The sequence below is a fragment of the Patiria miniata genome, unplaced genomic scaffold, assembly GCF_015706575.1.
Source record: "Patiria miniata isolate m_02_andy unplaced genomic scaffold, ASM1570657v1 HiC_scaffold_29, whole genome shotgun sequence".
Taxonomy (NCBI): Eukaryota; Metazoa; Echinodermata; class Asteroidea; order Valvatida; family Asterinidae; genus Patiria; species Patiria miniata.
The window spans coordinates 3,886,523-3,911,812 of NW_024037068.1; the positions used below are offsets into that span (position 1 = coordinate 3,886,523).

The window sequence follows — 25,290 nt, forward strand, 5'->3', positions numbered from 1 at the left end:
AACTGCACCCGATTTCACGAAGCGACGTGTAACACGTCGTAACTCACGACGCGTCGTATCTTCCATTTCACGAAAGTTGCGATATGTTGAACGCGTCGTAAGTTCCTTGACAACGGCTTAAAACACGTCGCAAGTTAAGATGTGTCTAGTGGTCATCGCAAAATAAGAAGAGTCATTTCTAAGCCAGTTTTATGCCATAAAAATTACATTAACGAGATTTTAATGCCGAGGCAATGTGTGTAAAGTTGTAAATGGAAAATTCATTGAATAATTGTGAATTAGATCGGAATATTAGAGTTGAAATTTCAAAGTAGCTACACAGTCCACTGAGAGCTTGTTTTCCTTCAAAATTGCATCGCACAACCGCCATTTTGTTTAACGTTTTAACAAATTTCGAGCTGAGATCCTACGACTCTTTGTTGAATATCAGACGACTATTTACTGTACGCTGACTAAATACATAAAACAGTCACCGAGTTGTGCTATAAATACACATACGATGTGTTGCACTTGAGACGTGTTTCGTGAAATGGATCGCAGGACGCGTCGCAGCTGCGACGCATCGTAGGGATACGACGCGTCGCAGCGCTGCGATGCATCGTAAGTTACGAAGAGTTTGATGAAATCGGGTGCAGGACTTGTAAACTGTAGAGGATGGCGCGAGACTATTTATGCGTTCCAAGCCTCACTTTCATATTTATTTTTAAAAGTGGCTTAAAACCTTAGCAGATTTTTAATCACAAATTTTTAATTATTCATCAGAGCAGACTGGTATTAATTTGTAATTTACTTTATTTTACTACTTTCATTTAAAATTTGCAAGTTCCAAAAATGAAGCTTTTACCTCGCTTTCAATGTAATATGGCCGACTCATACGTGAATAAAGCCTATAGACCATTATCATGTTGCAGCCATCTTGATTTTTTTCCCATTCAAATCAACGTAACCAAAGCGAGGCTGGAAGGCAAAATGAGTCTGGTTCCTTTTGCACAAAAAACATTATCATTCAGGACTGTAACTGGATACAGGGTACATGACTGAAATGGTGGCAGCACGATAAAGGTCTATTGTTTTAAGGAATTCAACAAGGAGTAAATACAGTGAGGTACAATGTAATACAAAAGCTAATTGGTTAAGGCCCTGTCACACTGTCTGCGATCTTATATGCGCTCTCACTGCGTCCTTGAAAAATAGCTGGGGCGCAACAACAACTACTAGATCGCAGCGACAACTACATAGGTCGCCAGATGGGCGCCAGAGGGTCTTAATGGTCTCCGATGAGCGCCAAGGTCTTTGAACATGCTCAAAACAATCGCAACACCTCTGCGCTCTGGCCAGGGCGCCGTAATGACGCAACTCGGGCGCTGTGCGAACGTGAATCGTGCGACATTGAAGTGACATTGAAGCAGCTTAGGCACAAGACAGTCGATGTAGTCTCCATGAGAAAGTAACTCAACTGTGATGAACTTGTAGAATTATTTTGAAACTGGACTGTGTATTGACCGTTTTGTCTTGGTATTTATACAGCGCAAGTGACGTCACATGAGCGTATTTTAATCGAATAGAGAGCGCGACGCAAGCTACTAGGACGTATCAACAGCGAGCATAGCGTAGTGTGAGCGCAGTGACAGCGCAGCGGCAGCGACTAGATCGAGTAATTGAGCTTGACAGGGGCGCATAGAGAGCCAGTTGAGCGCATCGTAAGCGTGGGAAGAGCACAGTATGAGCGTAGCTTGAGCTTCTTTGAGACAGAAAGTTGTCATTTTCTTGCGTCCTCGCTGCGATTGTTAAATTTATAAAATATTTTTGGTCGCCGTAAGGTCTCCTATGAGATCGCATATAATGTGACAGGCCCTTCAAAGGTAGACTAAATCAAACCACGCCCCTCAAGCTCAATAAAAGAATCACCGTGACCTCTGACCTGCCAAGATGTCCGCCTCATCCATGAAGTGTGTGGTGAGCACCATGATCCGTCCCTGTCGCTGGCTTTTCAAGAGATTCCACAGCTGCCGGCGAGAGTAGGGGTCCATGCCGCTACTCGGCTCGTCAAGAAACAGAATCTAGGGATGAAGATATATACACATGCACAATACTATATAAAAAGATGACAAGAGCGTAACACCAATGAACAGGTAACCACAGTGGACCGGCGGCAACAATAAAGGGTGAGTAAAAAAATACCCCCAAATGTCGGGACTATTGTTTTAGTGAAGTTCTACATGTAGCACTTTCAAAATCTAGGATATGAAAGCCCAATGCAAAAGCTTTCTTTCAGTACAAGAATCATTCAAATCACTCATGCACTTTTCAAGTTCCGGAATTTTAAACACAACCGCCGTTTTAAAGTTCTGTCCACGGATCACAACAAGGTAAGTATTCTTTCAGCAAAACAAAAAACAAATCACATAGGGATGTGTGTGAATTGTTTTCGCTTTGCTCAAAGAACGCGCACCTTTTTTTGTGATCTGCAGACAGCATTTCAAACGGTGGTTGTGTTTAAAACTTCATAACTTGAAAAGTACATGAGTGATTTGAAAGATTATTATACTAAAAGAAAGCTTATGAATGGGGCTTTTATATCCTAGATTTTGAAAGTGCTACCTGCAGGACTTCACTAAAACAATGGTCCCGACTTTTGGGTTTAGTTTTTTTGGACTCACCCTGTACTATTTAAAAAGATAAGAGGGATGAACAGGTAGCGACAGTGGACAGATGGCCAAAAAATAGACAAGTTAAATTACGAGTTTCCGCAACAACGCGTATGCCTAGGATCAATTTTGCATCATGGATACTTGTGAGAATATCACATACAACTGCTGGCTTGATACATCAACGCCAAATGAGTAATTCTGTCATTCCTTGTAGCGTGAAGAAAATGGAGGACACAATCTCTTCATTTCTCACAACTGCAAAATGTTTTAGATTCAAAAAGTGTTATCAGAACTAACAATTATTCCAATTAGTTTCTTTCGTTCACCTTGGGGTCACCGATGAGCGCGATTCCAACGCAGAGTTTGCGTTTCTGTCCCCCGCTGAGATCCTTAGACTTGGTGTCGGCCGACTCGTCAAGCATGGTGAGTTTCAAGATTTTATCCACCTTGTGAGAAAAGGAAAGGTTGAATAAAAATGCAAACTTAAAAAAAACAACCCAATAAATGATCACACTGTACACATTCTATTTTCGGTCCTAAATGTAGCCAGTCTACTTCCTTAGTGAACGCAGTCAAGCCAACGTGGCAGTATAGATCACTATTGACAAGATGAATCAAATCAAATCTTAGGAACTTTGGCACTTGGACCCAAGAATTTCCGAGCACACGTCACAAAAGTGCATTAGCTTGACTATAGCACACATGAGGTGTGCTTAGCTATTGCTTGGATCCAAGTGCCAAACTTCCCAAGGCAGGATTTGACTCATCTTGTCGAGAGTGGCTTGTCTGGACTTGTCAGGAAACAGAAGCATTAGGTAAACCCAATTTGAGTCTTAGGCCATGGGCTATTTAACAATTGTTGACTGCTGTGATGTGGGATATGACCTTTTTAACACCCGAGGGGCACATAGCACCCGAGGCGGTAAGGTGAACCCAATTCGAGTCTTGGACCATGGGCTATTTAACAATTGTTGACTGCTGTGATGTGGGATATGACGTTTTTAACACCCGAGGGGCGCATAGCACCCGAGGCGGTTAGGTGAACCCAAATTGAGTCTTGGACCATGGGCTATTTAACAATTGTTGACTGCTGTGATGTGGAATATGACGTTTTTAACACCCGAGGGGCGCATAGCACCCGAGGCGGTTAGGTGAACCCAATTGAAGTCTTGGACCATGACTATTTAGCAATTGTTGACTGCTGTGATGTGGGATATGACGTTTTTAACACCCGAGGGGCACATAGCACCCGAGGTGGTTAGGTGAACCCAAATTGAGTCTTGGACCATGGGCTATTTAACAATTGTTGACTGCTGTGATGTGGGATATGACGTTTTTAACACGTACCCGAAGGGCGCATAGCACCCGAGGCGGTTAGGTGAACCCAATTCAAGTCTTGGACCATGGGCTATTTAACAATTGTTGACTGCTGTGATGTGGGATATGATGTTTTCAACACCCGAGGGGCGCATAGCATCCGAGGCGGTTAGGTGAACCCAATTTGAGTCTTGGACCATGGGCTATTTAACAATTGTTGACTGCTGTGATGTGGGATATGACGTTTTTAACACCCGAGGAGCGCATAGCACCCGAGACGATTAGCTGAACCCAATTTGAGTCTTGGACTATGGGCTTTTTAACAATTGTTGACTGCTGTGATGTGGGATATGACGTTTTTAACACCCGAGGGGCACATAGCACCCGAGGCGGTTAGGTGAACCCAATTTGAGTCTTGGACCATGGGCTATTTAACAATTGTTGACTGCTGTGATGTGGGATATGACGTTTTTAACACGTACCCGAAGGGCGCATAACATTCGCCCTGGGTGCCGAGGGGGTTAAAAACAACATATCCCACATCACAGCAGTCAACACTTGTTTTATTATATCCTGCCAATAAGTCAAACGGATAAATGGTTGTCACTTACTGTATGAGAAATCAGTTAAATCACTGCGATATATAACCTTTGATAACTGAAAGTTTTGATGTCCTGCCAGACACGAGACTTAGCGGTTGACATTGCAGCTCTTGTTGCACGGGGATAGCGCCCTCGCAGATCTACGCATGCAATGAACGCAGTGCAATATCACTGATAAGTGTGACATGCGTTTTTATAGACAACCAGGCAACTGGGAATTTAGACAAAAATGAGGAAATTCCGAACCACACAAGACTTTGGACAGCGTTTTTCAATTTGTAATTGCATTCATGAGAAGTAAAAAAATGAGGAAATCAGCGGATCCGAGGAAAAGTTGCATGCCTGTATGAGCTCCGTGCGCTACCAAAAGAGGGCGCCCTTTTACATAGCAACGACGTCCCATGGGTGGGACATTTCGCTGGTTGATGCGCACTGTTCCTTGTGTGTGACGCACGTACACCAGGGGATTTGTACTATGTACACGCAGTGGCCGCGCTTCGCAGCAAATGAATTGCAGTCAGGCAAGATGGCGTCGTTCGGTCACCCCCAACTGTACTCTCTTTGCCGGTGAGGGGGTACTTGTGAACAGAGCAGATAGACCAGACATGTGGCCGTTCTAGATCAACGGAATCACAGTATCCAAGCACACGATAAAAATAACAAGAAGAATTAGAATATCCTTGAACAGGGTTATAAGTAAAAAGCTGTAGATGCTTCTCACCTGCATATCAATTTCCTGTGAAGGTACGCCCTTCAGTCCAGCGTACACTTTGAGGTGTTCGCGCGGAGACAGAACATCAAACAGCGTGTTGTCCTGGGAACACACCCCCATCATGGACCGGATCTTCTGCATCTGTATGGGATCCCGGATGCTGTAGCCACAGATGGTGGCCTGGCCGCTGTCGGCCGTTATCAGGCCAGTCAGGGTGTTGATCAGGGTGGTCTTACCGGCCCCGTTGTGGCCCAGCAGGCAGGTGATCTGGCCCTCATAGATGTCCAGGCTCATTCCTTTAATAACAACACACAGGAGGATTGAAACACGAAGAAAGTTGGAATATTAGGATTTGGAACACTTGGACAGTTGGAACACTTGGAAAGTTGAAACACAAAGAAAGTTGGAACACTTGGAAAATTGAAACACAAAGAAAGTTGGAACACTTGGAAAAGTGGAACACTTGGACAGTTGGAACACTTGGAAAGTTGAAACACAAAGAAAGTTGGAACACTTGGAAAGTTGAAACACAAAGAAAGTTGGAACACTTGGAAAGTTGAAACACAAAGAAAGTTGGAACACTTGGAAAATTTAAAGGTGATCTGGCTCTCGTAGATGTCCAGGCTCATTCCTTTTTAACGGCACACAGGAGGATTGACTTATTTCTGCTGGTCCCAGAGTGCCAGCCTAGGGTCCTCAGCCATTTGTGAGTCGGGCAGTGCTATTGTATAGGATTACCCCGCAATGCAAATGAATGGGCTAAATCTTTTGTAGAGCAGATACTTTGGAAAACTTCCAGTGAATACAAATCCTGAAACAATTTCGGGCGATTCACAATGCAGTGCACCGCCAAGAGTTTGCCATGGAGAGTCCAATTTATTCAAATTTACAGTCGACAAAACATGGCCATTTAAAGCCCGAGTCCATCATTTGCAGATTTCCAAGAAAGTAACTAGCATAATTATTGTTGAAAAACATACTGGTTGAAAGATAGTAAGGGGACTAAACTCCCTGTGAAATTATCCTTTCTGGCAAGCTCTCATTTTGAAGAAATCAACGAAAGAAGGCATTTCCAACGGTGGTTATTAAGAAGCACCGTAGGAAAATTTAAACTAGTTGTTCGTTTTGTTATTCGGCGTAGCGCGCACAAGCATTGGAACGACGCACAGGCGCGCGCGATTGCTATAATTCGTCGGATCAGTGCGCGACATCGCGTAAAGCTGCAATTCAAAACACTTCGAAACATGATTTAGCGACTTTTGATTTTAAATTGAGATCCTAGAATACTGTTTTTCTTGGAATATGAAGCTGAAGCTGAGCTGAAACTTCATCAAGTAGTTGTTCAGTATCTTTCATTAGATTTTGAACACTTTTGTTGCTTCAAACGAACAAAATGCACTACTTACAAACAATGGACTATAGCTTTAAATGAGCGTCAGTACACAAGTAGAGCTAATTTGTTATAGATTGAGGCATAGCGTTCTGCCGCCTTAAAAGAAAAATATATTGATAAAAAGAAAAGAAAAGGGCAAACAGATCTATACTGGAATCATATGCTAATACGAAACTACTGACTGGAAAACTAACAATTCCAAATGTCCCGCGCTGGGAATTTGTCGACCATCTCCCACAATTCACTGGGAAAAATTGACTCTCCATGGCAAGCTCTTGGTGGCCCACTGCATGTGAATCGCCCAAATTGAATAGTATTTTGTGTGCTCTGGGACTTAGTATTTCTGTGTGCTTAGCACACAACACGCCCGCACGCGGTGAAGCACACGCGAGGTGCCATTGTATACTGCGTGCAAGTACGTTGGCCCCCTGTATCACATGCAGGCTCGGCAACAACAAAGACTTGTTTTTAAGACTACTTCAACGAACAGGCGTTGTGCCTTGTGTGTGCCTAAATGTACTAAACTCGAGAGCGCCCAAGAGATAAAAATCATCGCATTTCAACAGAGTTTCTTCTCTTTTTCCAGTTTATTTTGACGGCCGAAAAAAAAAAGGAATTTCGGCTAAAACCGGAAAGGTGGCATCTCTGATTAGGGGGGACTTTCTCTTTTGGTTGAGTGTATCTCTTGATAGAAATGATCCATAGTCAACTGTCACTGAGTATACAGTGGATCGTACAAACACTTTTTAAATTGACCCTTGCAAATCAGTATTTGTGGTGTTTTGGCTGTACCTCAGAAGTTGGCTGGAAAATGTTGCCTTTTGTAAAAACAAATATTTTCCACAAAGCAAATTCCCGGCGCGAAGTGGTCCAACAGTGTGTACATGTACTGTTCTTGCAATAAACAAGCCATCCACAACACCATCGGTAATTATTTGCTTGCTTTGTTTGCAATTTGTTTGTTTTATTCATACTTGCACCCACTTTATCGCATATCTTTGCCAAATCTTAACAAAATGTTCATCAGAACTCGTACCTCTGACAGCAAGAATATCGGGGTTGTTTTGTCCATTTCCTTTGTACGTCTTGGACAAATTGCGAATCCTGCGAGAAAAATAATAAAAAAATGTTAAAAATAATTTACTGCAGAGGATTACTAAAAGGCCGTCAAGGAAACTGCTTGACATTCAGTTAAGATGCAACGGCGAGGTAAACAGTCACATGGAAAAATAGATCTCAAATCTTGGAAAATTGGAATCTTTGGATTTGGAACACTTGGACAGTTGGAACACTTGGACAGTTCAAACACAAAGAAAGTTGGAACACTTGGAAAATTGAAACACTTGGAAAATTGAAACACTTGGATAATTGGAACACTTGGATAATTGGAACACTTGGAAAGTTGAAACACAAAGAAAATTGAAACACTTGGAAAATTGAAACACTTGGAAAATTGAAACACTTGGATAATTGGAACACTTGGACAGTTGGAACACTTGGAAAGTTGAAACACAAAGAAAAGTGAAACACTTGGAAAATTGAAACACTTGGAACACTTGGACAGTTGGAACACTTGGAAAGTTGAAACACAAAGAAAATTGAAACACTTGGAAAATTGAAACACTTGGAAAATTGAAACACTTGGATAATTGGAACACTTGGACAGTTGGAACACTTGGAAAGTTGAAACACTTCGAAAATTGAAACACTTGGAAAATTGAAACACTTGGATAATTGGAACACTTGGACAGTTGGAACACTTGGAAAATTGAAACACTTGGAAAAATTAAAAACTTGGATAATTGAAACACTTGGAAAATTGAAACACTTGGATAATTGGAACTTTCAAAGTTGGAACACTTGGAAAATTGAAACACTTGGAAAATTGAAACACTTGGATAATTGGAACTTTCAAAGTTGGAACACTTGGAATGCTGGAAAACTGCAAAACACAGTTACTGCAAACCAGTGTGTACAAATGCACCGCAGCTCACTTATTCAAACCTTCAAATAACCGAACTTGCTCTGAACCTCAAAATAAATTCTTAACATTTTTTTTTTCATTTAAAACCAAAGGCGCTTTAGTCTAGAACTTGAAGATTTTAAGATACTAAAAGACTTTTTGTGCATTGTTCCGGTGGATCTGTTTTGGTTTGTTTAACTATGCTTTTTGTTCACGAGGGTACATTTCAAGGGTGGATCCATGGGGGTTCTAACCGGCCACCCTTCCTTGCTGATTAATTTCAATTATTTAAATAATTGGGGGAAAAACCCAGATTTCCTTTAGTTTTATAATATCGGAGTCTTATACAGCGCACGTATCTACCAACAATTAGGTACTCAAGGCGCTGGAAATTATGCCAATTATTAAAGAAAGGCAAACAAAGTTTATGAGAAATATGAGACCCATTATGTAGCACCTTGTAAGGGTTTACAAGGTGCTGCGGCGCATATTGCAGCCACTGCCCGAAACACCGGGGCAAACCCCTTATCTTAGCTATAAGTGTTACTGGGTTCTTTAACGTGCATTACACAACACACGGGACCTACAGCTTTACGTCCCATCCAAAGGACGAAGCAAGTATGGTAAAGTGCCTTGCTCAAGAGCACAAGCACCATTTTCCCACGGTCAGGATTCAAAACCCATGTACCAGGGCACACGAGTTGAACACCGTAACCATTGGACCACAGCACCCCCAGTGTCATGAATAATGTATAACTCAATATTGCAAATCTCGATTCGTTGCAACGCCTCAACTTTCCCAACCCAACCATTTTTACCTAACGCCAGCTTTTGCCCTCAGCACGGCAGAGACCTGTTCCACATCGTCTTGACCGTTGAGTTGCATAGTCTCCAGATCGCTGAGGCTGTCCACCAGGTTTCCCATTGAGCTCTTGCGCCAATACGATGGCATGAAGCAGAACCAAGGGACCTTGTTCTGACCGTAGTTCCCTGTCATCATAGAAAGCCAAAAAAAAACCAACATTTTACCCAGGCATTTCTTAACAACCCTAACCCTACTGAATCCAACAAAAAACAACCATATCATATACCCAATGGAGCCCACACATTCCTGATTGCAATATGTTGGATTCAGCAGGCAACTGAACTGCATTATAACACCAGGTTGGACTCTGTTGGATCCAGCAGACAACTGAAAAATAAGGCACAGTAGGATTCTGTTGGATTTAGCAGGGAAGTCTTGAGGAACTACAAGGGGGTTAGCTAATTCTCCAAAACTAATGGTGGGATTCAAATCCGTTTTTTTTTCTTTCTAAATTCCATTACTCGATTTCAATGTTGGAAGCCGGATAGTTGAAACCAACCATGACAAAAATGTTAAAGGCAAATTAGGAGCACTTTTTTAAAAAAGCCAGTTTTCTCCAACGCTGGTCGGCCGACCAGCATTGGAAAAATACAGCTTTTCTTGAAAATGTCAGCACACCAGGAGCCACAAGTTTACAGGATGCTTTGGACTATCATTCCCTAGCAATCCAGTAAGATATTGCGTGATAATGTAATCCTTTCGTTTTTTGATGTTTGCAAATTTTGTATCTTCCCTTTAAGCCCTCCATTTTTTGTGAGACAGGCTAAAGAAAACAAGTGGAACATCCTCCAATTTGCTCCATGGTTGTGACTGCATTCACTTGCTAGTGGTCTTCTTGGTATATGAATAGCCTGCCCATTCCACTTATCAGAGAGTTCCAATTTCAACCCACATGACCTTTGACCCGGACTCCTCCATCGAGATCCCAAACCGGCTTACTGACGGTGTCATTTAATGGGTGCGTTTGTTTAGCTCACCCAGGTCAACACGGCCGTTGGGTCAGCCACGACAGCCGGGCTAATTGAACGCTCATCCGCCTGCCATCACGATCCTCACGTGACGCCCTTAGCCGCGGCCATAGCCACTGACAAAACGCCCGTTTCGGATTGGGTGTTAGTTTGAGATTGACTGCGTTTATAGTCAATTGCAAAACTCTAAAAAGTTGGGCTGAAATTATAGCCTCAAAAGTCGCAGTGCACTCAATAAATGATTATCTTTAGACTTCAAATAAAGTCAACTTTTAAGTCCACTTGAGATTTCCGCTGTCCGGCTGCTATATTTGTCCGTTTCTTGGAATGAACAACGCATGCGTGAGTAGCGTGAGGTACTTCCACCGGTGACTCTGCTCCACGAGAGCAGGGTCTGTGGTGGCTGACCCGGGTGAGCCCCGAGAATGACGTTAGAGCTAATCGAACGGCACAGGGCTAACCTGTGTTGACCCGGGTGAGCTAAACGAGCGCACCCTTAAAGGGAATATACAACATTTGCAAACATTGGAAAACAAAACTACCAAATTTTTACAAAATTCCTTAATAGGATGTTGGTAAATGAAAGTCTAAAGCATCCTGTAAAATTATGGCACCTGGTGAGAAGTCATTTTCAAGAAAAGTGGTATTTTGTATAAATTTCCTACGGTGGTCGGCTGACCACCGTCTGAAAAACCTAACTATTTTGCAACTACTGCTCCAAATTTACCTTTTTTCAGTCCAAATTTTGTTTGCTATTGGTTACATGTTCATGAACGGGTGCAGGCCAGCTAGACTGGTTTCCTTACCTTACAATTTTCGGGCATCAATAAATTGATTCATTTCATCTTTAGTGGAGTCAGGGAACCAGACTACTTGAACATATTTGTTTCTCTTGGTTTTTCCAGCATTTTCGAACACAAAACTTCAAACTTGTCAGTGTAACAGTATTTGATCTATTATACTAACCCCTCAAATAGTTCATTTCTGAAAATTACAGCAAAAGCCAATGATGTACATTCCCTTAATATCCCCTGTGGATTTACCCCTTCATGTTTAGTTTTCATTGTACTGCACACAAATTGAAAGACAGCAGGTCTGGTACCTGGAATGACGTTGTCAAAGTAGACGGCCAGCAGTAGGTAAAGTACAGTGTCGATTAGAAGCATGACCATGTAGGGCGGGAAACCATCTACGATAAGATTATTAAATTGGACCCCTACTTGGATCTCCTCCAAAGACAAAGCCTAAAACAAAAACAAAACAAAAAAAAATTGGTGTAAAATCATCTGCAAACAATAAATGTTTGAAACAGGGGGTTTTGGTAATAAAAACTAACTTTGGCCAAGCACTCGTTGATACTGTCCGTGATGGTAGCTGGCTGATAACATAAACGCTAACCATACGCTAGAGCTATGCAATGTACGAAGCGCGAACAGCGACCTTACGCGTCTGTGGCTACAATCTGCAAATTGACTGGGGAAGCTAGCGGACGCCTTGGAAAAAAGGGATCGCATTGGGATATATTTTCTTTATGCTGTCGCTAGATTTCCAGCAATGACTTCGCACGTGAATTCATATACGATTATTATTCGGTAGTTGATTATTCTGTACTTGGTCTTGGACGCTCTTATTTTTACACGGATAGAGAGCTGGATCGTGTCGCTACATTCGCAAACCAGTCCGCAGACCAAATATAACTGGATATAAATCCAGCGACAATATAAAAAAAAAGATAAGCCAAGGCGAGCCGTTGTCCATAGGGGTTTGTTCTTCCCAAGCTGACTATTGTATTGTTCGCGTTTCATAGAGTTAGTTAGTGTTGTAATAAACGTTGACATTGTCTATTGCTCCTACAAATTTTGACCGATTTCAACCAAACTTTGTCAAAAGTATCAGTAGCCCAGCCCAACATGTCACATGATCAAACTCAGGTCAAAGGTCATCATGGGGTCACTGGGGTCAAAAATCTGGGGTTTTTTTTACTCAAAACACTACTTCCAGAAATTACATGGTACAATCACGTGACTCGTGCATGAACAAGAATTCGTTGGCCTGCAGCTTCCGAGATATTTCCGATCAAGCTCAGGGGTGCGATTGGGGGAATATGAAAAATCCACAAAATAATCGGCAGAGGCTATGAAGGTCGCCGAGGGTCAAAGCGCAACGTAGGGTCCATAGTATACGTTTAAATTTGTATTTGCCAAAAAGCACCCCTTAAAATACCACTTCTTTTGTTGTATATACAATTTTATAGGTAAAAAACCCTCAGGAATTCCAAATTTCAAATGATATTCTTTAAAAAATTTCATCAAATCCTGAAATCTGGAAAGATCCTGACCAACAAAATCACGAAATCTGGAAAAATCGTGAGATCTGGAAAAATCCTGACCGACAAAATCCTGACATCTGGAAAAATTCCTGACCAACAAAATCCTGAAATCTGGAAAAATCCTGACCAACAAAATCCTGACATCTGGAAAAATCCCGATCAAAAAAATCCTGAAATCTCAAAAAATCCTGACCAACAAAATCCTGCAATCTGGAAAAATCCTGACCAACACAATCCTGAAATCTGGAAAAATCCTGACCAACACAATCCTGAAATCTGGAAAAATCCTGACCAACAAAATCCTGAAATCTGGAAAAATCCTGAAATCTGAAAAAATCCTGACTGACAAAATCCTGAAATCTGGAAAAATTCCTGACCAACACAATCCTGAAATCTGGAAAAATCCTGAAATCTGGAAAAATCCTGACCGACAAAATCCTGAAATCTGGAAAGATCCTGACCAACAAAATCACGAAATCTGGAAAAATCGTGAGATCTGGAAAAATCCTGACCGACAAAATCCTGACATCTGGAAAAATTCCTGACCAACAAAATCCTGAAATCTGGAAAAATCCTGACCAACAAAATCCTGACATCTGGAAAAATCCCGATCAAAAAAATCCTGAAATCTCAAAAAATCCTGACCAACAAAATCCTGAAATCTGGAAAAATCCTGACCAACAAATCCTGACATCTGGAAAAATCCTGACAAAAAAAAAATCCTGACCAACAAAATCCTGACATCTGGAAAAATCCTGACAAAAAAAACCCTGAAATCTGGAAAAATCCTGACCCACAAAATCCTGAAATCTGGAAAAATCCTGACAAAAAAAAATCCTGACTTCAGGAAAAATCCAGACAAAAAGTTCCTGAAATTAGGAAAAATCCTGAGGAATATCACCCCTGTTGTTTATTGTTATCGTGCCCCTACCTGATCCATTGCGAGAGCAAATGCCACAGGTGAGAAGAACGAAACAAGCCACTTGACGACGGTAGTGATTTCAAAGAGGCCAAACGGGATGTAGATCAATCCAAGAATCAAGACGACCACCGTAGCGGCCGCTCCTGCCACTAAGGACCTGCTGAAGAACGGTGTCAGCATGAAGGAAAAACTGACCACTGTTACCAAAGGAAAATCAAAACAAAACAAAAAAAACAGGCAGAATTAGGAACTGGATTAGAAAACCATGGTCCTTCATTTGGGGTTGTGCTAAGGACCCCTCTCAATTCCTATCCCGGACACGTTCTGGACAAGTTGCAGACACTGTATCGGGCATGATGTTGCAGGATTCTGAACAACTGCCCCACAATCTTCCCGCAATGAAGTTATCAGCATTGGTGAGTCAAGCAGTTGCTAATGAAAATTAAATCCAGTGTCTCTTACTGTTTCATTGGTTGAGCGCTCACAATCCTCACATAGGCATGCGCAATACTACCAGTGAGTCAGTATTTTGTTGTACTAAATTCACAACACAATGCCCCAGGTGCATTCTGCGCGACATCGTGCAGAACGCGCAACCCCTGCACCAATCTTCATAAAAGGAGTTGTTTACATCTTACTCGCGAGCTGGACACTCCATTATTTAGCAAGAGGGGTGTTTCAAAAAACATAAAGTGAACTTGTTGAACAAAATTGGGTTTTTTTGACCGAAAAGTTTTGATTTTTTTTTTACCAAAAAGGTATTTATGAATGGGAATAAATATGTGCTTGGTCGGTATTAATCACTCTGTTTAAGGACTCCTCTCGGTTCGGGTAATTATCAGCACCCAGACTCATAGCGGTCTTAAACAGAGTGATTAAAACCTCCAAAGCACACATTTATTCCCTTATTAAACAGCAAAGGCAAAGGCACTAAGAAATAAACAATTGGTAATTATAATTATGTCGGCAAGGGGTAAATCCAAAATAACATAATTATTAGTGTTATGGCCATGAAAAGAAATGTCCAAAAAGGCTCTGATAAACTTTGAACTCACGTGACATTCCGTAGAAGAAAAGGGTAAGGAAAATGACGCCGAAGTTCGACTTGCGGAAGGTGCCGATGAGAGGGCCAAACAATACAGTGACGACAAGAGATAAAACGAACAGGATGACAATGTAGATTATAAACCAGGCAAGCCTGAAGGCAAGAGGAAATAAGAATGAAATAGCAAAGACGGCTAATGCACTAGAATTATCTTACGTTCCAACTGTTATTAGGACTGCCCACATTGTAGTATACAAATATAATGTGGTTTGAGGGTGGATAGTCAATATTATAACACCTCAGCCAAAGATTCTGTGTCTTGATTGGCGGAGAGTGAATCACATGGTACTTTCTTTTTTTGGTATCTTTGCCTGGCCAAAAGTACTATACCCGTAGCAACCAAAGTACTATACCATCAGCAACCAAAGTACTATACCATCAGCAACCAAAGTACTATACCCATGGCGCGGTATTTGTGTGCAAATGCATGCTGCTGTGCGCCTTGAGCATTGCGCGTATTGTACACAAGAGAGCGCGCCACAGAGATGGGTTCAAACATTTCGTGAAGGGGTGGTTTGGAAGAGAGAATTAGGTTTCCCACCAATGTTGTAATTGAAATAGAAGTTTATTTTAACTGTAATCAGATTTAAATAATTGAAAATATTAAAAACCAAGCAGAATCTGTGGGTGAAGTGTTATAAAACAAATATTAAATGCTTTATCTTGTGGTGCAGTAAAACTAGCCTCCCTCGGTGAATCTATTAAGCATTCTATTTTCTCGGGAAAATAGAATGTCCATGGATCACCTCGGGAGGCTAGCTTTACTACACCACTCGAAGGCATCCCATATTTGTATATAAGCTCCCCAAGGAAATGGAAGAGGAAAAACTAGTTGCCAAGGTGAAGCTGAGGGAACTAGTTTGTCAACTTCCAATACCGAGGGGATCTAGTTCTGCCCATGCTGCCTGTTTGCAGTTTCCGTAACTCCACATATCTGATTGTATTTTGATCACATAATAGTCCGCCCAGAAAAACACCCAATAATACCGAGCACCGCCATATTTTTGGGGCGGTATACCGCGGACTCCCAAAATCCAATACCACACATGCCTAGCTTTTTACAACTCACCAGAAGGCAGCGTTGGACATTCCCATCATCAGCATGGTCTCCTTAATCTTCTTCTCCTTCTCGTACACGAGATTGGTCAGCAGCACGGCCACAAAAATGCCGTACAGTAAGACAAAGAAGATCACAATAATGATCCTCATGGGGTCATCACCGGAACTGGACGTGCTCGCACCGACGGGTAACATTCGCACGGAAAAGTCGGGCAGATCGAGGGGCCCGCTTGCCAGTTGCTGAAACGTAATAAAAAAAAGATTGTGTGAATAGCCACAGAACTTTCTCCTATTTTAACACAACTTTGCGCAGTAAGGAAACCTTCACATGATTTTAAGAGAGGTGAATTTTTACATGAAACCCAGTAATTAGAATTAGCACGGTGGTTGATTAACCAAAAAATTAATTAGTAAAGATATGTGTCTCCATGTGAAAACGAAAATTCATGTTTCCTAAATTTTGGCCCTTTCTGCTCAATGTGTTTTTCCTTGTGAAAGGAGTGCACGTGTGTACGTGCGCGCAGCTGAGAATGTAACAAAGATATGTGTCTCTTCGTGAACCGTAAAGGAGAAAATGTTGCAACCTGACGCCACTTTATTCTTCATATATCATCTCAGGGTCATTCCATGCCAACTCAACAAATGGTGCACACCATCACCTCTTGGATTTTTTTCTTTTTTGGTGTACTGAAAGATACTAACGAGAAATGCAAATTCTGAAAATTTGGGGTCTCTACGACTTTTCGTTCTTGCACGACAGCATTTTGTAATTTGAGGTGGGCGGGGCCAAAAGTGCGTCGCGTCACGAAATTCAATGTTTAAAGGGCCATATATTTAAAACTATACCCCCCAGACATTTCAAACTTGGTAATCTGGGCTATTTTTTGCTGTAGATTTCAAATATTTAAACAGAAAGAAAGTAGCTTGTTTCATTTTTAAGTTAGAGGGGCCCCAAAATGGCCCAAAACTCATCTGGACTAATGTTCGGGGGGGTGTAAGTCAAAAATTGAAAATATTTTTTTCACCAAATTTTTTCCCTGTAATAGCCCCCAATTGAAACTACTTTCATGTAAAATCTTACACTTATATTAACTTCACTGAATGAGATATAGCCCTTGCAAAAAGCAAATTGTTTATTTTTACGATAACTTGACCCCCCCCAAAAACCAACGTCAGACATTCTGCACCAAATTTTGCTTCACATATGTTTGAGGTTGGTCCTTAGTGAAGTCCTCTGAAAAGTTTCATGTTGGTGTCTAAATGTCTTCAGTGGATAGCTGGGCTTTATAAAGAGTCTATATCTTATGATGCTGCAGGTTCCGTAACATACATGTACACGTACTTGTATTTTACGGAACCAGCACAACAAAATCCCCCGACTGTTGAAATACTTGGGTCAAGACTACCCATTTCCTGCTCAATAAACAGTTGCTTGTAGACCTACGTGTGCATTATATGCAAATTAGGTTAAATGACTTGAGAGTCTTATTCTTTCCACGTGCTCATCACACAGCATGCATGTATGTATGTAGTAATTAACCAGTTCTCACTTGCACAGCATAGTATAGCACTAACCTGAACCAAAGAGAAGTGATTCAGTTTGAGTAGAGGGTCTATGGTTTTAACCTGATTGATTTTAGTTTTCATTATGGATAAGGGGAAACCTAGTTCATGCAGGAAACTCATCATGCACCAATTGTAGCAGCTGACCTCAACCCAGGAAAATATGTTTGTGTGGTCTATGATGATGTTTGGCACATTGCTATTGTAGAAGATGTATCACAACTTCATGAGGATGTGTATGTCTGCTTCATGTACAGGACGGAATCAACAAATACTCTCTATTGGCCACAAAGAGAGGATAAATGTAACATTCCATTTGTTGATGTGTTGTGTTGCGTACCAACACCAGAACTTCTACATAGCGGTGGAAGGCAATACAAACTTAGTGAGCCAACCATCATGCAACTCATTCAACTTAATCAAAACTACATCACAAGGAATGCATAATTTCACCTGTGAAACTGTAAACAATTATATCAACTGATCAAAAGTCTACATGTACAAATGTAAGCTAAGTTTCATACCCAACTTATTCTTTATGTACCGACTGCTGTTATTCTATACATGTGTACTTGTATGTTAAGGAACCAGCATCGTAAGATAGACTCATTATAAAGCCCAGCTATCCACTGAAGACATTTAGACACCAACATGAAACTTTTCAGAGGACTTCACTAAGGACCAACCTCAAACATATGTGAAGCAAAATTTGGTGCGGAATGTCTGACGTTGGTTTTTGGGGGGGTCAAGTTATCATAAAAATAAACAATTTGCTTTTTGCAAGGGCTATATCTCATTCAATGAAGTTAATATAAGTGTAAGATTTTACAAGAAAGTAGTTTCAATTGGGGGCTATTACAGGCAAAAAATTTGGTGAAAAAAATATTTTCAATTTTTGACTTACACCCCCCCGAACATTGGTCGAGATGAGTTTTGGGCCATTTTGGGGCCCCTCTAACTTAAAAATGAAACAAGCTACTTTCTTTCTGTTTAAATATTTGAAATCTACAGCAAAAAATAGCCCAGATTACTAAGTTTGAAATGTCTGGGGGGTATAGTTTTAAATATATGGCCCTTTAAACATTGAATTTCGTGACGCGACGCACTTTTGGCCCCGCCCACCTCAAATTTCAAAATGCTGTTGCGCAAGAACGAAAAGTCGTAGAGACCCCAAATTTTCAGAATTTGCATTTCTCCTAAGTATCTTTCAGTACACCAAAAAAGAAAAAAATCCAAGAGGTGATGGTGTGCACCATTTGTTGAGTTGGCATGGAATGACCCCTCAATGAATGTCATTCATTGCAAATATGATGATAAGACATGAATCTGGGACTGAGAGATATTTCCAATTTTGTTAGGAAATACCGGTACTTAGAAAATTGTCTTGACTCTGCATAGACTTTGTACACAATCGCGGAAGTGGCGTCAGGTTGCAACATTTTTTCCAACAAAAATCTCAGTTGACCTACATGTACTTTTATGCCTTTCTGTGCAATAGGTTTTGTACGCATTCAAGGGGCCAACAAGTTTGTGTCTTTTCATGAAAACGCAAAATTCAATTATCAAGATATTTGACCCATGCATCATTAATGTAATTTGGAAATTAATGCTGTTTTGCTTACAGAAACATGTCGAAACGGTTTAGTACAATGTTTTAAAGCAAAATAGCGACACAAAAAAATCAAAAATCTAAAAAATGATATTTTTTGACATATGTAGTTTCTTCCTGAAAATGGTGACGATGTACATGTATGTATGCGTTCCACACTGACAGTTAGCACTCATATAACCGACATACAGATCCTTGTCATTTGATTGGTGGAATTCACATCACGTGACATTCGTTATTACTCCCATTCACGCCGGGTCTCAAAAAGTACTATCCGCCCAAAAAAAATGGGAAATACTATTGAACAGTTAGGATCATTCTTGTTCCAAGACGCGGTATTTGTGTGCGCTGTTGTGCGCTTTCAGCTTTGCGCGTAGCGCGTATTGTTCCAAAGAGCCAGCGCTACAGAGTGGGGTTCAAACATTTTTCATGAAGGGGTGGTTTGGAAGAGAGAAATACATTTCCCATCAATTTTGTAGTGAACTAAAAGTTCAAATATATCAAATGACAAGGATCTATATGTCAGTTATATGAAACAAATATTGAGTGGCTTTAAATTGTGAAATGGGAGGAACATTATTGCTCGGTAAAATCTGGACTTTTCCAGTTCACTCGGCTTCGCCTCGTGAAATGGAAAAGTCCAGATTTTACGTTGTGATAATATTCCTCCCATTTCACTCTGAGCCACTCAATATTTGTATAATGTATCAGTGTTGTGTACGTGCGTAGTGGATGGCATGTTCCACACGACATCACAAGACCAAACAGAATATCCAGTACCACAACAGTTCTTGTGTGAAACCTCTACTATCGGACTTACCGAATGAATGGCATTTTGCAGAACAGTCTGAAGGGCTGCAAATCCAGTAAACAGGTATCTGTTTGTTCCGCACCGAGCAAGTCCAGGATTCTTTTCGTTTCTAGACCGACACCTTGCTGTTAACAGACAAAAAATACTGCAAGTGAAACTTGTGCGATCCCCCTGCATGCTGGCAGATTGTATAGGGTATGAGAGTCACTTCCACGCAGTATACCCTAGGCGTCCTCGGACGGCAAAGAACTCTCCACTAGTCTCCTACCTATCTACGACGACCTATCTATGATTATTATTTAGCCGTAGATTAATTCGAGACATACGCATATATAGTTTGAATATTACAGCAAGAAAAGAGAACAGACTGTTTTATACAACACCTGAATAAATCCCCGTCACCTGATTGGTGGATCGTTGATCACATGTCATTGAACTATTTGTCCCAACGCACGGCGCGCGCGCAAGGCACAGTGCAATGGAAGTTCTATTGCAAGGTGAATAGAACTTCCATTACACGGTTTCAGTGCTGCCAGTGGTGACGCTGTGACACGAATCTATTTCACAAAATGCGGACGCTACGCGAGACTGAAACACTGTTTGTTCTCTTAACAGAAGATGAAGATCAGAACTTGTAGGTCAGCTGCTAACACAAAGAAGCAAATAAAATAAGCTGCCAAACAATTATTAAAAAAAAAGAAAGAAGTAAAAAAGAAACTAGATCTCAGTCTTTTTTTCCTGATACATTTGCAATATACTGTGTCTTCTTATACGTTTCCAGCAACACGGGTGCATGCAAGTTGAAAATCTGGTACAGTGGTTGACGGCTCTTTTGGACACAAAAGTATCAGCAAACGAGGCAAGAAATGGAAGAATCAATCTTTCATTTTGGCCTTCTGAGCTTCTCCATCCTTTTTTCAAAAAGCCTGAAAGAAAAGAGTTTTTTAATCTCTGGCAGGAGCTTTTACATGTAAAAAGTGGTTATTTATCGCAAAGTGGTTATTTATCGCATATTTACATGAGGCGATGAACCGCGAATCGGCATCAGTATCTGGCACATCAAATTTTGGCATGCGTATGGCGACTGTCAAGTCGGTAGGGTACTCCCCGCTGAACACGATACCGATCGTGAACAGGTCTTGGTACGAATTGTTGTAGGCGGTCACCATGTCCTCCTCGTTGTCGAAGGCCAGGAACTCGGGGGGCGCGTCGCTGCCGAAGGATGCGTTGACGGCCAGCATGACTGGCCAGGTTTGGGTCGTGTTGGGAGTGAACGCCCACGCCTTGCTGGCGTCCGGCAGGAAGGAATCGTTGCCGTTGGGCTGCAGCAGCTTGTAACTGTGAAACGCACCGTAGCCCAGGGGATCATAGCGCTCCGTGTTTAAGTTGCTGCCCATGAAGCCAATCAGGATGACAAACAGCAACGGAAACAGCAGCTCCTGGTAAGATTTAAAACAAGCCCATAAATTGTATCTGCAAACCAAAGTGCTTGATTCCAAGCTTTAAAATGGTATTCAAATAATGGTGGTACGTGTTTCTACGCCGACGCTATAGGGCCTCGCAAAAAAAAAGTTGCAGGGATTTTGGGGCGCGCTGTATACACAGTTTTGTAAATTCACTATCCATTGAGCCGAGCTGGCACTGTTGCCATCTTCCTTTCTGTCATGTGTTTTGTCATCATTGCCGTCATTTTAACCCATACTGTGTGTCATAAAAAAAGAGGAAATTCCAAAATTCAGAAGACTTTGTACAGTGTTTTTCTATTTTGAATGGCTGAAGTGGGAATAAAAAAAAAGAGGAAATCAGCTGATCCAAGGAAAAGTTGCATGCCTGTGTGTGTAAATCCACTAAACTTTCTGTCCAAAACATTCCTGTTGCTTTTCAACATCACAAGCTACTTTTGTGAGTACAATTAGATAAAAAAAATGAATTTTGTCGTCTTATACAAGCAGGCATGCAACTGGGAATTTAGAAAAAAAACAAGGAAATTCTAAACCACACAAGACTTTGTGCAGTGTTTTTCAATGTGTAATGGCATTTATGAGAAGTAAAATACGAGGAAATCAGCAGATCCGAGGGAAAGTTGCATGCCTGATACAAGGTATTCCCCCCCCCCCTAAAAAGGTAACCCACTAACAAAGGGATATTATGAACAATCTATGAACTTTATGACCATAATTATGGTTAAAATCATAAACTGTGGGTTGTAAGCTTTCCATTGATATCTTGGATGCACACATCTGGTCATGCATCACCGAGTTCCATTGTTTTGAAAATGGTATGTAGAAACAATGTTTGACAAAGTTTTATGTCTGGCTGTGTTCACAATGTTTCTTCAAAAGCGCGTTTGTAGGATACTTTTTGGGGGGGGGGTGGGGGGGGGGGGGGGGACACCCTGTATACGATAGGGGTCCAGAAGTACACATTAGCCAAATCCTTACCTGGTACAACTGTTTCTTGTTTCTTCTTTTCAGCAGCAGGTTTCGGTAAATAAGATACCGAAGCTGATGCCTAAAGCCTGCCATAATGCTGAATGCAACTGCTCAACTCCAGTAGCAAAGTCTTGATGTGTGTCTCTAACTGCAAATATGTTCAAATTAAGTCCAAAGTTATTGAAACCAGTCGTTTGAAAGAGTTGTTCTTCCACACTCCACAGTAATTCACTGTTTAAACTTTCGCACAAGTTTAAACTTGTGAGCGCAAGTTTAAACTTGCGCGGGGGACTCAAATTGCGCTCGACAGACCTACCAAACTAGTTGGCGACATTCTCAATAAACAGGTAGGCCTATGTCATAGAAAGAGGGCAGGGTTTTGTTTTTTTGAGGGAAATTTTGGGGTCAAATGACGATGACAGTGCGGCGACAACACGCGACCCGAAAATAAAGTTGGCGATCACCGCGCGATGTACTGTGAGCACGCACGGCGCGCTGAATCGCAAGGCACAAACCGCGCAGGAAAATCGTGATTTCTACCCTAAGAATCTGTTCAAAATTGCAAAACGGGTGTCATTAGAATTGAGAAAAGTCTGCTTTTGATTGTAAAGGTGATTTTTGAGCAATAAAAAACATTTTTGACTTTAATTTGATTTAAACAAAACAGGGGCCCTACACTTCACGATCACCAACATTCATGACATTATATAGACCCGTGAACGTGGCTTGTAAACTACGCCACGCTCTTGTACATGTTCGAACCAAGCGAAAACGTCCTTCCGTGACAAAGACTGAACATTGCCTTACCGTATGATAAGTATTCACACATCAAGCTTTCTTGAACATGTTGAAATCTGCTTTTACGCCAAATCTGGCATTTAAACGATATTCGAGGTAAAATCTGGCAAGCTCTCGACGTCCTGCAACCTCCTCCTGATGCATGTGATTTACTAGGTATTTACCACGTGATAAATGCTGCAGATAATTTGGTATCGCACTGACGCTCCGGGCACTCCTGATGTCCGGATCATAAGTGCGATTCCAAATTATTAGCTGCGTTTATCACGTGGTCTCGTTATTGGCCAATCAGATGCCGCCTATCATATGCGCCACATGAAGCAGACGGGTAGCTCGGAGGGCTCCGACAATTTTGCACGCAAATGACCCTGGGTACTCGTCCAGGGTCATTTGTCAGGGTCACTTGTCAGGTTAAAATCTAACTTCTACACGTTCGTCATTTTAGCAAAAAAACTGACAAAATCCAGCGATGTTTGTTCTGCGCATATTACGTGAGTATGTCATGAGGTGTAGTACGGAGTTTGGGGGCAAACTGTGCAGCGGTTCTGTGGGAAATGTCTGCATTTTGAAAATTGATGGACGTTTTTGTACTTAATTAGTGTTTTGTCCTGAAAACGATTTTGCGGGGTTCTTAATCTACGTGGAGCCTCATAGTTCTAGGAGTAGGCCTACTCAACACCCATTCGAAATTATGTATGGCGGATCGATTTCGCTAGGTTCGAAAATACACAACAGCTTTGCGTTGTATACAACGCAATGTCAGTCTACTTGTCCGGAAATTGGCACTTCAAATTCGTAGCCCTGGAAAGTCCAAGCAGAAAAGAGAATGTGTTTAAAAAGAGTCAACTTACTTGATACATTGTATGCACCAAATGTACACAGGAGTCTAAAATCCATAATTTTGACCTCAAAAACGAAGCAAACATCTTGAACTTGAAGTCTCGAATCTCTTTAAAAACAGCGCGATGTGTCATAAGCAACGCCCTCAAGAGTTCTCTCCCATAGAAATTATGTCATAATATTTTTCGCACTGAGTGATAGTGCCGCCTATTCGAACGCTTTCATCATTGCAAGCGCAAGCGATCGATCGTCCACGCAAGGTTCGAGTGTTATAATAGGGTACAACCGTATGGTGATTGATATTGTCGCGTTAATATTAACATAATATTAAAGGGATGAAAATAGCAAAAACACGGCGCTTTTGTGTCTATCCAGTAATGACAATGACGAAGACGAGAAAGGACGGGAACATGAACAAGTAACGTTAAAATTAAAAAAGAATATTTGGTCCGGCGTGTAAAAACTTATCTGATTTATATCCAAGGTCTGATATAATATCTAAATGCAAATTTTATGCGACCCCGCGCGCCAGCCAATCGAAGTCGAGTTTAGAAATTGTGGCATCATTTCGATCAGAAATGTGGACTAATTAAGCTGTTGATTGGTCAATTTGGCGTACATGTTTTTGTTATCCTACAACGGGTCGCCAAAGACACGATACAAGGCGCCCGCTGAATGGTCAGCATCTCGAGGTCAAGTCCACATGCAGTTTTGTTTTGCATAAGTTAATCGCCAAATCTGCTCGCATTCACCCTTGCTGTGCAAGGGGATATTCCGAATAGACTAGAGTCGACCAAAAAATCGAGGGTACGTACCTACCAGTGTAGCGGGTTCGAAGTGATGCTGCACTTATTTTGTTCAATCTTCGGTGACTGAGACCATGGAGGAATATTCCTCTATGCTGAGACAGGTTCCGAGTGCCTGATGACGGTCACTGAATCTTTTCGCAAAGTCCCGATTTCGTCAATGATCCACTGATTAATTCGAGACGCGGTACAATATATAATAGGATACAATATATAATTAGGATCGACTGTTTGTAAGTTATGTAGCCTTGACCAAGGCTATCAGTTACATACACACAATTAAAGCACACGCAAGGGTCGTTGAGGCTAACGTCATCGTACAACCAAATATAGTGTGTCGCGGCGCGCGCTGTGTGCGGTAGCGGGAACAAGCTGGTAGGGGAACAAGTGATAGCCTTGGTCAAGGCTACAAGTTATGTTGAGTGGATCCAGGCCAGGGATGCCCCTATTTTATAGAAGGCCTAGCTGAGATCACGAGTTAGACCACTTGAGAAGCGACGCCCTACCAGTTTAAACAATGCACTGCATTCCCGCACCATATAATC

At 41.5% G+C, this 25,290-nt stretch overlaps 1 protein-coding gene across 1 annotated transcript in view; it reads right to left on the reverse strand.

The window, feature by feature from the left end:
* Nucleotides 1-22,442, reverse strand: part of LOC119735989 (ATP-binding cassette sub-family A member 5-like) — a 55,549-nt gene extending 33,107 nt beyond the window's left edge. Inside the window, exons 1-12 of the mRNA XM_038209971.1 lie at nucleotides 22,311-22,442; nucleotides 20,888-21,308; nucleotides 19,879-19,994; nucleotides 15,897-16,126; nucleotides 14,778-14,920; nucleotides 13,732-13,919; nucleotides 11,574-11,715; nucleotides 9,457-9,628; nucleotides 7,712-7,779; nucleotides 5,292-5,578; nucleotides 2,978-3,097; nucleotides 1,922-2,060 (exon numbers count right to left, since the gene is read on the reverse strand). Coding sequence (XP_038065899.1) covers nucleotides 1,922-2,060; nucleotides 2,978-3,097; nucleotides 5,292-5,578; nucleotides 7,712-7,779; nucleotides 9,457-9,628; nucleotides 11,574-11,715; nucleotides 13,732-13,919; nucleotides 14,778-14,920; nucleotides 15,897-16,126; nucleotides 19,879-19,994; nucleotides 20,888-21,308; nucleotides 22,311-22,394 — 2,110 coding nt within the window. The 5' untranslated portion in view covers nucleotides 22,395-22,442. The remainder of the gene's footprint in view (nucleotides 1-1,921; nucleotides 2,061-2,977; nucleotides 3,098-5,291; nucleotides 5,579-7,711; nucleotides 7,780-9,456; nucleotides 9,629-11,573; nucleotides 11,716-13,731; nucleotides 13,920-14,777; nucleotides 14,921-15,896; nucleotides 16,127-19,878; nucleotides 19,995-20,887; nucleotides 21,309-22,310) is intronic.
* Nucleotides 22,443-25,290: the final 2,848 nt, after the last annotated feature.